This window comes from Bos taurus, chromosome 22 (genome assembly GCF_002263795.3).
Source record: "Bos taurus isolate L1 Dominette 01449 registration number 42190680 breed Hereford chromosome 22, ARS-UCD2.0, whole genome shotgun sequence".
In the NCBI taxonomy this organism is placed as follows: Eukaryota; Metazoa; Chordata; class Mammalia; order Artiodactyla; family Bovidae; genus Bos; species Bos taurus.
Genome location: NC_037349.1, coordinates 42,476,172 through 42,489,364, shown reverse-complemented (window position 1 = coordinate 42,489,364; position 13,193 = coordinate 42,476,172). Strand labels below are relative to the sequence as shown.

Here is a 13,193-nt window from a genome sequence, read left to right as displayed (position 1 = left end):
GGTCTACCTGTAGTCATTCATTTACTCATTTTATCATTCAGTAAATTCTTACTGAGCCTTAGTGGCTGGGAATTTAGTGGTGAGCCAGAGTTGACTCTATGATGGCCTTATTAAAGCTTATACCCAGCAGAGAATATGAAACAAGATATATCACAGTTAATTATAATTGTGTTAAATGCTCTGAAAGAAAAGCTCAAGATGTTATGAGAGAAGTAGTAGGGGAATCCAACTTCAGAGGTTGTTAGGGAAAGTCTTCCTGATAAAAGACACATTTAAGCTGAGTCATAAAGGATAAGCAGAAAGTGGCTTGGTGAAATGGGGTAGGAGTGATCATTCAGGTAGATGAAACAGCTTTTGAAGACTCTGAAGACAGAAAGACTTCGGTACATTCTAGGAGGCGAATGAAAGACAGTTCTCCCACACTGAATAGTGAGAGAATCCCAGTGATACATTTAGTAAAACACTTGGCTCAAATGGGGTGCTTAATAAATGGTCATGAACAAAAGCCCCTTAATAACAGTCAACCTAGATTAAATGCAGCTGCCCAGTTTTCGGTTCTTCTTCGGTTGTTCTTTATTCAGCTATATCCTGAATAGTACTCCATGCACACTTTATTTGGATATTTTTCTCCCCAGATGGCAAATAACAAATCAAGCAGGCAATCAGATACTAAGGGACGAGAGCCTGTCTTATTCCTTCACACAAGTTCTATCTCCAGGGCAGGGGCTTTGTATGGAAACACTCAGACTGCTTAGTTAATGTTTGAACTACGATACAATAGAATTTGAACTGCTTTTGCTAACACATCTGAAAGAACATTATGTTGGCTAGAATGGTAGGCTCAAAAAGGCAAAATGGATAAGGCTCTGAGAAAGCTGACAGATTTGCTCATGCAGCATCCAGACACAACCAGATGGTAGTTTTTTTTTGACACCTTTACTCCCAGTATGAGATGGTGTATTACTGCAATGCTTGAGTGACTTGGTAACCCTGTCTTCCTTTCTTTGGACATACAGTCCTCATAAAACGAATCATTCTATGGTGTTTAATACCCTTGATGAGGATCTTTACTAGCTTTAAAAATTAAGTCATCAATTTTAACACATATATAAAGCATTAAGAATAATCATCCCCATTTTATTGGGTGGGGGAGAATGCCTTACAAAATAGTTAGATTTATAGATATGTTTCCAATACAGATACTCATAATTCACTGTCGTTTAAATAAGAACCAATTCTGTAATAATTCACTGATTCTGGATTCAACTATATTCATCTTACTCACTTGTAGTGCCTAGTAAAGTGCCTTACTTATATCAAATCTCACCTCTCTGAAACATCACTGAGAACGAAGCAGAAAACACAAATGTTTCCTCACTGCCAAAGTATTTGTTTTTGTTTGGGCTGCTATAACAGAATACTGTAGATTGAGTGGAAATGTGTAGAAATAACAAATTTACTTCTCATAGTTCTAGGGGCTGAGAAGCTCAAGACCAAGGCACTAGCAGATCTGATGTCTGATAAACCTCCTAACCCTGGTTCACAGATGGCTGTCTTCCTTCTGAGACCACACATGGTGGGAAGGGAGAGGGAGCGTCTGGGATCCCTTATGTGTGCATGTGTTAGTCGCTCAGTTGTGTCCGACTTTTTGCAAACCCATGAACTGTGGGCTCCTCTCATGGACTGTGGGCTCCTCTGTCTATGGAATTCTCTAGGCAAAAATACTGGAGTGGGTAGCCATTTCCTTCTCCAGGGGAACTTTCTGACTCAGGGATCGAACCCAAGGCTCCTGTATTGCAGACAGATTCTTTTACCATCTGAGCTACCAGGGAAACCCTGGCTATCTTATTAGAGAACATATAAATTTTAGGGGGACACATTTAATCTAATTAATTTAACAATATTGGTATAAGGTTGATTCATTTTTTCATTCATTCATTCATCTACCATATAACTATCAGATTTGTCCCTGGGCCTGATATGGATTCAAATCCCTGCTTTATGGAGTTTAACTGTATTAATGCAGAAAGATTTTAAGCTGTATATCATAGCAGTTAACAGCACAGGTTCTGGAGCAAGGCAGCCTGGTCTCATGTTCTGGCTATAGCAAGCGGTTGTGTGATCCTGGCATTGTAATTACCTTGCTCTGCCCTGTTCTCCATATCTGTGAAACATGGATATGAAAATAACACTTCCTTACAGGGTTACTGTGATGATTAAATTAGTTAATGTATAAAAGGATAAGGATACTACCTGGTATATAGCAAGTGCTATATAAATGTTTATTATTAGTAACAGCAGATACTTATGAAAATTATTTCATTACAATAGTAACGACACCACTGTATCCTGGTATGTGTGTTTTTCTTTTGTTTTGAATAATAAAAGGTTTTGATGTTTAAAGGAACTACACAAAATTTTCACAGTTTTTTTTAATTGAGAAGAAATTAATTTTAATAAAATTAATCATTTTATAGTAAAATATTCAGTGGCATTTAGTACATTCATAGTGAACTTACCCATTAACCTGTATCTCCCCATTCTCTCTGGTCCCTAGTCCCTGGCAGTCACAAATCTACAATCTGTCTGCATTACGGATATTTCATGTGAATGGAATCATACAATATGTGACCTTTTGTGTCTGTGTAAATAGTACTTAACAATTTTTGTCAATCTACTCATCCAGAGATGGACATGTGGGCTATTTTCACATTTTGGCTATTGGAGATAATACTGTTATAAACATGCATGCACATGTATCTGTTTTTTGTTTGGGGAAGTATATACTTCGGAGTGGAACTGCAGGGTCATATGGTATTGCTATGTTTAAGTTTTTAAAGAACTGCCAAAATGTTTTCCACAATGAGAGAACAATTTTGGTTTCCTATCAGCAATGCTTGAAGACTCCAATTTCCCTCCACATTTGCTAACACTTATTTTCTATAAAACAAAATTATAGCCATCCTAGTAGGTATGGTATCTCACTGTGGTTTAAAATTTTACTTCTCTAATGAACAATGATGTTTAGCATCTTAGGTTTGTTGGCTGACATTTTTATTATCTTCTTTTGTGTACCTTCTTTGGAGATATATTTAAGACTTTTTACCATTTTAAAAAATTGGGTTGTCTTTTTGCTTTTGTGTTATGTATTTCAGATTCTAGAATGTATCAGAATATATATGTATACTTTATTTATGAAACAGAGTATATATTCTATCAGACATGTGTTACAAATATCTTCTCCCATTCTGTAGGCCATCTTTTTATGTCTTCACTTGATCTTAGTCAAAAGCTCAAGAAGCGATTTTTCACCATCTAGATAATGTCATCTGATACACAGTTTTTAATTTTGATAATGTATAGTTTATCTACATCGAACATTTTGTTACTATGGTTTTGGTAACATATCTAATTGCCAAATTTAAGGTCATGAAGATTTATCTCTATTATTTTTTTCTAAGACTTTAATGGTTTACCTCCTACATTTAGGAAACTGATACACTGAGTCAATTTTTTTAAATTGGGTGAGGTAGGGTTCCCCATTTGTTGAAGACACTATTCTCTCCCCATTGAATGCTCTCGGTGTCCCTGCCAAAATCTGATGCATGCCTTTATTTCTGGATTTAACTCTGTTTCATTGGTCTATATGTCAGTCCTAACAGCAACTCCTTTGATTTTTGTAACTTTGAGACAAGTTTTGAAATTGAGAAGTGTGAATCCTCCAACTTTGTCCTTTTTTAAAGAAATTTTTGGATATTCAGTCCTCTTTCAATGCCATATGAATCTGAGGATTGTTTCTTCCATTTCTGTAAAAAGGCCACTGACATTTCAAGAGAGACTGAATTTATTCTCTAGACCATTTGGCATGATATTGAAAATCTTAACAATATCACGTCTTCCAATTCATGAATGTGGGATGTCTTTCCATTTAGGTAGCTCTTTCTTAATTTCTTTTAGCAATGTTTTATAGTTTTCAGTGTACAAGTCTTTATATCCTTGATTAAATTTATTCCGAAGTACTTAATTATTTGGATGGTAATGTAAATGAAATTGTTGTCCTTAGAGGTTTTGAGAAATAGTATTTTATTATAAACAGTATTTAACTTATATGCAGAGTACATCATGAAAAACGCTGGACTGGACGAAGCACAAGCTGGAATCAAGATTGCCAGGAGAAATATCAATAACCTCAGATGTGCAGATGACATCACCCTTATGGCAGAAAGTGAAGAACTAAAGAGCCTCTTGATGAAAGTGAAAGAGGAGAGTGAAAAAGTTGGCTTAAAGCTCAACATTCAGAAAACTAAGATCATGGCATCTGGTCCCATCACTTCATGGCAAATAGATGGGGAAACAGTGGAAAGAGAGGCTGACTTTATTTTTTGGGGCTCCAAAATCACTGCACATGGTGATTGCAGCCATGAATTAAAAAGATGCTTTACTCCTTGGAAGGAAAGTTATGATCAACCTAGACAGCATATTAAAAAGCAGAGACATGACTTTGCCAACAAAGGGCCATCTAGTCAAGGTTATGGTTTTTCCAGTGGTCATGTATGGATGTGAGAGTTGGACTATAAAGAAAGCTGAGCACAGAAGAATTGATGTTTTTGAACTCTGGTGTTAGAGAAGACTCTTGAGAGTCCCTTGGACTGCAAGGAGATCCAACTAGTGCATCCTAAAGGAGATCAGTCCTGGGTATTCATTGGAAGGACTGATGTTGAAGCTGAAACTCCAATACTCTGGCCACCTGACCTTGAAGAGCTGACTCATTTGAAAATACCCTGATGCTGGGAAAGATTGAGGGCAGGAGGAGAAGGGGACAACAGAGGATGAGATGGTTGGATGGCATCACCAACTCGATGGACATGGATTTGGGTGAACTCTGGGAGTTGGTGATGGACAGGGAGGCCTGGTGTGCTGCGGTTCATGAGGTCACAGAGTCGGACACAACTGAACTGAACTGAATTACAAAATATAATAAATATCTTAGAATAATTCTGAGTCTTGATATAGGGACACTGGTGACTAATTCTTGTGGGATCTTCTATTGGCTGTTAGGCACCTCACCCACTTTACTTCCCCTGGCATGGTTTGCTAGGCAAGGGCATTGTGAGTTCAGTGCTCCTCTCTGGAAAGGAGTGGAAATGTAGCCTTAAACTGACAAGATTTGGGTATGATGTACATTCATCTCACCTGCAGGTGAGGAGAGAAGTGGGAAAAAAACTCAACAATGTCAATTATTAAAAACACTAAGTCATTTTACTTATTGTGGATGGTAAACTTGGGCAGCACTGACGAAATGGCAGTCAGAGGGTTGGTGTTGAGTTCTACCTTCTGCAGTCTCAGCACAAGATGCCTCATTTCCATGGACCTTCTTTTCCTTATTTGTATAATTAAGACACTGAATTAGATGATCTTTAGGGCCTTTTCCTGATCAATGAGTCTATGAAGACATCAGTACTTCTAATTTTTTTCTGTCACCTTTGAAGGGATAATTTTCTTCAGATTGTTAGACACCCAATAAAGGTTTACTATATAGAGATAGTAAATGAATAATTGAACAGTTAGCTAGCCCTTACTTCATTAATTCATCAAGCATTTATGACACGTTACTGGTGCCAGGTCATTTACTAGAAATACAAATGTGGAGATCCAATTTTAGCCCTCAAAGGGCTCCTAGTCTTAAATCATAGTTCTTCTCTTCTTGCATTACTGAACACTGAACACATACTCCCCAGTCCTGAGACTTCAGGAAGAACAATGAACTGGGGAGACTGGGGAAACAGGAGACCTATAAAACTGTGATTGGCAGTATAAATTCATGATTAATGGATCCTCACTTGTTCTTTTCTCTCTTCCATCTTTCTCTGATCTACACATATATCATGTTTTATAAAAAAAAATGCAAAATGATACAAGTTAATCAATAATTCAGTCATGCAAATGTTAGTCCATGTTCCCTTGGGGATCATAAAAGTAATAAACTAAACTGAATCATCACGCTTTACTACTTGTCCAGCATAAGTCATTCTGCTGGACAACGAAGAAACTGGTTAACTGCTGGGTCCTAATAACTCATTTTAGGGTCCTAATAACTCCTTTTCTATTATATCCCACTGTGTAACAGAGAACAGCAATGGAATTAGGCAACATATTCTAGCATGGGTGAGTCTGAGAGGTCCTAGAGTAAAATAATAGTAGTTTAAACGAGCCAAGGACAACACAGGACTGAGCTTAAGCATGCATTTAATATGATATTTTAAAACTGAACCTGAGAATGGAATGTAAGAAACACATACAAAATTTTCCTTGGATAAAAGTCTCAATGCTATGACCAACTAATCTGTTTTTGCAGAAGGCAATGACCCATCCTTCAGTAAGAAAGACAAAGGGACATTCATCACTTACTGTAATACAGATATCAACAGAGCAAGTCACCAAATTCTTGAATTCTTATTACATGACATCTCTTGTACATTTCCTTTTAAAATCATCCCTCTTTTCCATCCTTCCTTGAAAGGCACTGTACTATAGAAATTGTGCTGTGTGCTTAGTTGTTCAGTCATGTCCGACTCTTTGCAACCCCATGGACTGTAGCCTGCCAGGCTCCTCTGTCCATGGGGAGTCTCCAGGAAAGAATACTGGAGTAGGTTGCCATTCCCTTCTCCAGGGGATCTTCCCAACCCAGGGATCAAACCCAGGTCTCCCCATTGCAACAGTAATTAGGGCAATGAAACTATTCTGTATCATGCTGCAATGGTGGATACATGTCATTATTGATTTATCAAAACCTACAGGACATATTAGGTTGGCCAAAAAGATTGTTTGGGGTTTTTCCTAACATGTTAATTTTACTATTTTTGGAACAATATATTTTAGTTTTTTGTCTTTTAAGTTTCATGCTTACTTTATAAGTGACTGACCCTCTACCTTTATTATATATTTATCTTTTCGAGTGAGATTTTTGGGGCGGGGGGGCTTCCCTGGTAGCTCAGTGGTAAAATAATCCACCCGCTAATGCAGGAAATGCAGTTTGATTCTTGGGTCAGGAAGATCCAATGGAGAAGGAAATGGTAACCCACTCCAGTATTCTTGTCTGGGAAATTCCATGGACAGAGGAGCCTGGCAGGCTACAGTCCACAGAGTCTCAAAGAGTTGGACGTGACTTAGCGACTGTACAACAATAATCGTCAGATTCTTACTTTCATGTGTTTCTTTTTTAAAAATTTATTATTAATTAGTGCTATTTCTTTTCAGCTTACAGAAGTCTCTTCAATATTTCTTGCAGGGTTGGTTTAGTGTTGATGAATTGCTTTAACTTCTGTTTATCTGGGAAACTCTTGATTTCTTTAATTCTGAACAATAACCTTGTTAATAATTCTTGGTTGAACTTTCTTCCTTTTAGCACTTTGAATATGTTAAGCTACTCTCTTCTGGTCTGCACAGTTTATGTTAAAACATCTAATAGCCTTGTGGGTTTTAGTATGTAACAAGTTTTTTTTTCTCTCTCTTGCTGCTTTTAGGATTTTCTCTCATCCTTAATTTTTATCATTTTAATTATCATGTATCTTGGTGTGTGTGGCTCTTTGGTTTCAACTTATTTGGAACTCTGTGCTTCCTGGATCTGGATGTCTATTTCCTTTCCCGTATTAGGGAAATTTTCAGCCACTATTTCTTCAAATAATTTTTTTTGCCCCTCTCTCCTCTTGTGGGACTCTAATAGGAATGTTATTTCACTTGATGCTGTTCCAAAGGTCTCTCAAGGTATCTTCACCTCTTAAAATTCTTTGTCATTTTGCTAGTCTGTCTGGGTGACTTTCATTGCTTTGTCTTAGCTTCTTGATTCCTTCTGCTGCCTCATCCAATCTGTTGTTGAACTCCTCTAGTGTATTTTTCAGTTCAGTTATTACTTCTCTTTGGTACTTTCTTTTATTTTCTATCTCTCTGTTGAAGTTCTCACTCTGTTCAACCATTCTTCTTCCAAAATTAATGAGCAACTTTATGATCATCATTGAACTCTGCCAGGAGACTGCCTATCTCTGTTTCCTTTATTTCTTTTTCCGAGGTTTTGTCTTATTTTTTCATTTGGAACATATTCCCGTCTTCTTATTTTGCTTAATTCTGTTTGTTTCTATGTAATGAAACCCACAAGGCTATACGTGAACTGTGAACTTCCTGACATTCAAGCTGGTTTTAGAAAACGCAGAGGAGCCAGAGATCAAATTGCCAACATCCATTGGATCATCAAAATAGCAAGAGAGTTTCAGAAAAACATCTATTTCTGCTTTATTGACTATGCCAAAGCCTTTGACTGTGTGGATCACAATCAACTGTGGAAAATTCTTCAAGAGATGGGAATACCAGACTTCCTGACCTGCCTCTTGAGAAACCTATATGCAGGTCAGGAAGCCACAGTTAGAACTGGACATGGAACAACAGACTGGTTCCAAATAGGAAAAGGAGTACGTCAAGGCTGTATATTGTCACCCTGCTTATTTAACTTATATGCAGAGTACATCATGAGAAATGCTGGGCTGGAAGAAACACAAGCTGGAATCAAGATTGCTGGGAGAAATATCAATAATCTCAGATATGCAGATGACATCACCCTTATGGCAGAAAGTGAAGAGAAGCTAAAAAGCCTCTTGATGAAAGTAAAGAGGAGAGTGAAAAAGTTGGCTTAAAACTCAACATTCAGAAAACAAAGATCATGGCATCTGGTTCCATCACTTCATGGCAAATAGATGGGGAAACAGTGTTAGACTTTGTTTTTCTGGGCTCCAAAATCACTGCAGATGGTGACTGCAGCCATGAAATTAACTCCTTGGAAGGAAAGTTATGACCAACCTAGATAGCATATTCAAAAGCAGAGACATTACTTTGCCAACAAAGGTCTATCTAGTCAAGGCTATGGTTTTTCCTGTGGTCATATATGGATGTGAGAGTTGGACTGTGAAGAAGGCTGAGCGCTGAAGAATTGATGCTTTTGAACTGTGGTGTTGGAGAAGACTCCTGAGAGTCCCTTGGACCGCAAGGCGATCCAACCAGTCCATTCTGAAGGAGATCAGCCCTGGGATTTCTTTGGAAGGAATGGTGCTAAAGCTGAAACTCCAGTACTTTGGCCACCTCATGTGAAGAGTTGACTCACTGGAAAAGACTCTGATGCTGGGATGGATTGGGGGCAGGAGGAGAAGGGGACGCCAGAGGATGAGATGGCTGGATGGCATTACCGACTCGATCGACATGAGTTTGAGTGAACTCTTGGAGTTGGTGATGGACAGGGAGGCCTGGTGTGCTGCGATTCATGGGGTTGCAAAGAGTCAGACACTACTGAGTGACTGAACTGAAGGTTCAGTTCAGTGGGGCTCAGGAGCACAACCTTGTTTTCCACCAAAGCCAAGAATTCAAGGGTCTGCCCAACTATTTGGGCTGTGTGTGCCTTCCAGTTTTGGCAGGGCTGTGGCTGTGGGTGGAGCTGGTCCCCAGACTGGAAGCAGTGCCCAGTCAAAACACAGCCCTAAGGCTGAGGCTCCCAGCAGGGCAGACACACTGGCGTAATAGACGAGAGAGAGAATTCCAAAATGGTGCTTGACAGTTCTGATATTACAAAGTAGCCTGAGATCACAGAAAGGTCTATTGCTAGAGTTTCACACCTGGGAGATTATTCCAGCTAGTTTCTGACTCTCCAGCATATGTTTCAAGGTTAGTAAGTAGGACCCCTTCACCTATGATCCAGGCACTTTTCAACTGGTGTTTGTGTCCTGTGGGTCAACTGGTTTTGGGGTCTAGTAGGTCTGAAGGAAGCTCTTTAAGAGTGGACTTCTCATCCCTGCAGTTCTATAGTTTTCCTGGACATACTCCCCACTGGTTTTCAAAGTCAGTTAGTTTAGGGGCTCACCTCTCCTATACAGGACCTAGGGGCTGGGTTCCTGGCCTGGAGCTCAGATATCCTTTTCCTCAGGGGAAAGGTCCATAGCTCTGTGACCTTTCCCATTTGTACATTGCTGTGGCTGGGGTGTAGTTCTTTTCCCCTGGGGGGAGACTTTATCTCTGCCTCTCATACCTTTGTGGCTTCCCTTGTGGGTCATCTGGTAAAGAATCCACCTGCAATGCAGGAGACCTGGGTTCAATCCCTGGGTTGGGAAGATCTCCTGGAAAGGGGAAAGGCTACCCACTCCAGTATTCTGGTCTGGAAAATTCCATGGACTGTACAGTCCATGGGGTCACAAAGAGCTGGACTTGACTGAGCGACTTTCACTTTTCATTCACTCATAGCTTTGAGGCTGTTTAAATCCTTTGTTGTGGAGTTGCTATTCTTCCAATTTGAAGGTCCCTTTCCAAGAGATTCATTCCAAATGCAGCTGTAGATTTCTTGTGTCCAGGGGAGGAAGTGAGTACAGGATCTTCCTATGTCTTTGTATTGAACCCTCTCCTAAGGACAGTCAGTTCTTCATCTCCCGAGGTTCTATGCTATGAATCTTACGGGTAAATCCCCCTGTAAAACTAAAAGTTTCAGCCTTCTCTGCTCTTTTCAGTTGTCACGTCTCAATCTGACAAAATTTACGAACATCTTTTATGTTTTGTTGTCTCCTCTTCACCCTGGTGGGTTTATACCATTTTTATTCCCATGTTATAATTTTATTGCAGCTTTAGAAAGAATCAGAGACAAAAACATGTATTTAATCTGTCAAGTTTTGATACACTTTATCCTTACATTTATTAAAAATTTCAATTAGGTTATCATTTACCTCTTATGATCTGATATGGAATTCACCCAAATTTATCTATATTTCTATAAATTTTGAATTTTCTTATTAACTGGGTACTATTTTTTTTTAATGAAATCTTTCACTTTCTTGTACAGCCTTTAAGTGGTATATAAGATGACTAGCCATACTTCCTGGCTTTTGATCTCTTTGGGGAGCTGTAAATGCATTGCTGTGTTTTATTACCAAGTGAATTTATAGGCACAGTGTTCTGTTCCACAAACACTCATCCAGATGCAGCACAAATCTAAAGTCTACAATATAAACTTCTAAGAAATCACTTTTGCCATCTAATGTGCAGTCCTATTTCCTGGGCTTCTAGGAGAATTGATTTTGTTAAAAGTAATCCCAGATGAAAATAAAAAGAAGCAATAGTAGTCCCTCAATATTTTAGTTGTTTAAGATATCTTAGCAGGATAGTTTGTACTGCCTTATGAATTCTAGATGGCTCTGTTTCCTGCAGAGTACAGTTATTAACAATTTAGTGAGTAGTTACTGTATATATTTCCAGTCTCTTTAAAAATCATATGAGGAATATCTCAGCCATCCTTCTATCTTACCATGATCATTAGAAAACTATTATTATTTCAGTCAAGATGAATATGCTTTAGAGACCTGCTGTATAACACTGTAACTATAGTCAAAATAACATTCATTAACAATAAAATTTGTTAAGATAGACCTCATGTTAAATGTTCTTTCCACAATTAAATAAAGATAAATTAAAAAAAAAGAAAAACACCTTATACTCTTACTTTCCAAAGACATGTCTATCTTTTTTAAAAACTGGAGAACTAAAAAATCTTGATAGTAGTTTGAACATACCATCTTTATCAGCAGTGTCTTGAGGCTTGTATTTTAAAGTGAAGATCTTTCGTAGCTTACAGTTCGCTGAGACAGTAATTCCATCCAGTGACTGGAAAACTGCTCCTTTGAATATTTCATTGGTAAATGCCACCAAGTCAATGCATAGATTGCACCACTAAAATTAAAAAGGGAAAGAGGAGTAAGTACTTTTTACAATCACATAAATGAAGAAGCCATCTTAAAAGTGGAAAGTTCAGCGATTTGAGGCAATCAACCGGGTCAACCAGCCCCAAAACCAATTTTTCCCTTTAGGTAAATCTATCTGTTTTGGCTTCAATTTTCTTAAAAACTATTTTGATTCTTCCAAAGAAATCATCATACTATGAACTACACATTGGTTACCTGGCTACAGAGTTCCTATCATGAATCAAGGCTTTGATAACTTAAGAGAAATAACCCTAGATTTGTAGGCAGTTAACTGCAGATGGTTTAGACCACTTAAATTTTGAAAATCAGAGATAAGTAGCCAATTGTTCCTTCAAGAGGACTAATTTGATCACAATTAGCCACTTATATTTGTTTTTTAAAAAAGCACAGATGAAATTGAAATTGGAAACTGGGTCTAAAGTGTGGCCAGTGCTGTCTACTTACCAATTAACCTATTGTACAGAAATAGATTCTTCTAAGGAATTTGTAATTATGCCTTGTATTTGCCAGTTTTTAAAGTACTCTTGCAGGGCCTAATTTCTGTCCATTAAACAATTAGAACCCTCAATACTTCAGCAGATGAATTCTCTAAATGGTCTTACTGAGTTAAAGAAAAAGAGAAAATAATCATTTAGTAAAAAATTAAGACATTTAAAACTGCAGGACAAAAGCAGAAAAGAGAATTTTTGAAGTTAAAAGAAAAGCAGTATTTAAAATGGTCTGTGCTTATAATAGGCTCTTCCGTTATCTGCTTAGAAGCACATTTTATATAAGGTCTATTTTATTAATTATCAAAATCAAGATATATATTAATTGACAAAGGAAATATAATGTCATTTTAAAAGTCAAATTCCATTTAAGAGTCTTGGTTTTAATATGGTTGAGAATCTGAGTTTGTTTCCACAGTACAAGAGTAAAAAAGAGTGCAGTAAAATATTGATTAAACATGGAAAATTATTTTCTTTGCAGATGTCTCAACAGTAACATCGTATTTCCAGGTGATGGGACAGTTCTGATCTTTTTTGGGGGAAAGGAGCCTGGTGTAATGAAAGGTAGGAGGTAGGACTGAGTGTAATAAAATGAGGCTGGCCTAACAAGCAGGAGGCACTCTCCTGGGAGATGTGGGAAGTAATGTGGGATAGGGCCCTGAGGCCAGGTTGTGGAGTTGTTGGAAGATCAAGAAGAGAAATGTGGACTGCAGAGGTTCAAGTGCCACTGTGGTTCTTGAAGGAGAATGTAAGAAAAGTAGGGTAACTGGGAAGTCTGAATTAACCTCAGTGAAGGAATATTTGGGGCGGTAAAAGGGTACTGGGGGAGAAGGCTGAGGTAGAATACAGACAGACAGAGGCAGACCAGTTAGTCCCCATCAGTCATTTAAGCATGAAGTGCTAGCATAGGAAGTGAAATGCACGG

General features: G+C 38.1%; 1 protein-coding gene across 7 annotated transcripts in view; it reads right to left on the bottom strand.

The window, feature by feature from the left end:
- The window catches only part of CFAP20DC (CFAP20 domain containing), a 270,326-nt gene that overhangs the window by 127,353 nt on the left and 129,780 nt on the right, over positions 1–13,193 (bottom strand). For all 7 annotated transcript variants that reach the window (XM_059880049.1, XM_059880048.1, XM_059880047.1 and 4 more), the window contains one exon: positions 11,592–11,748. In XM_059880049.1, coding sequence (XP_059736032.1) covers positions 11,592–11,748 — 157 coding nt within the window. The remainder of the gene's footprint in view (positions 1–11,591; positions 11,749–13,193) is intronic.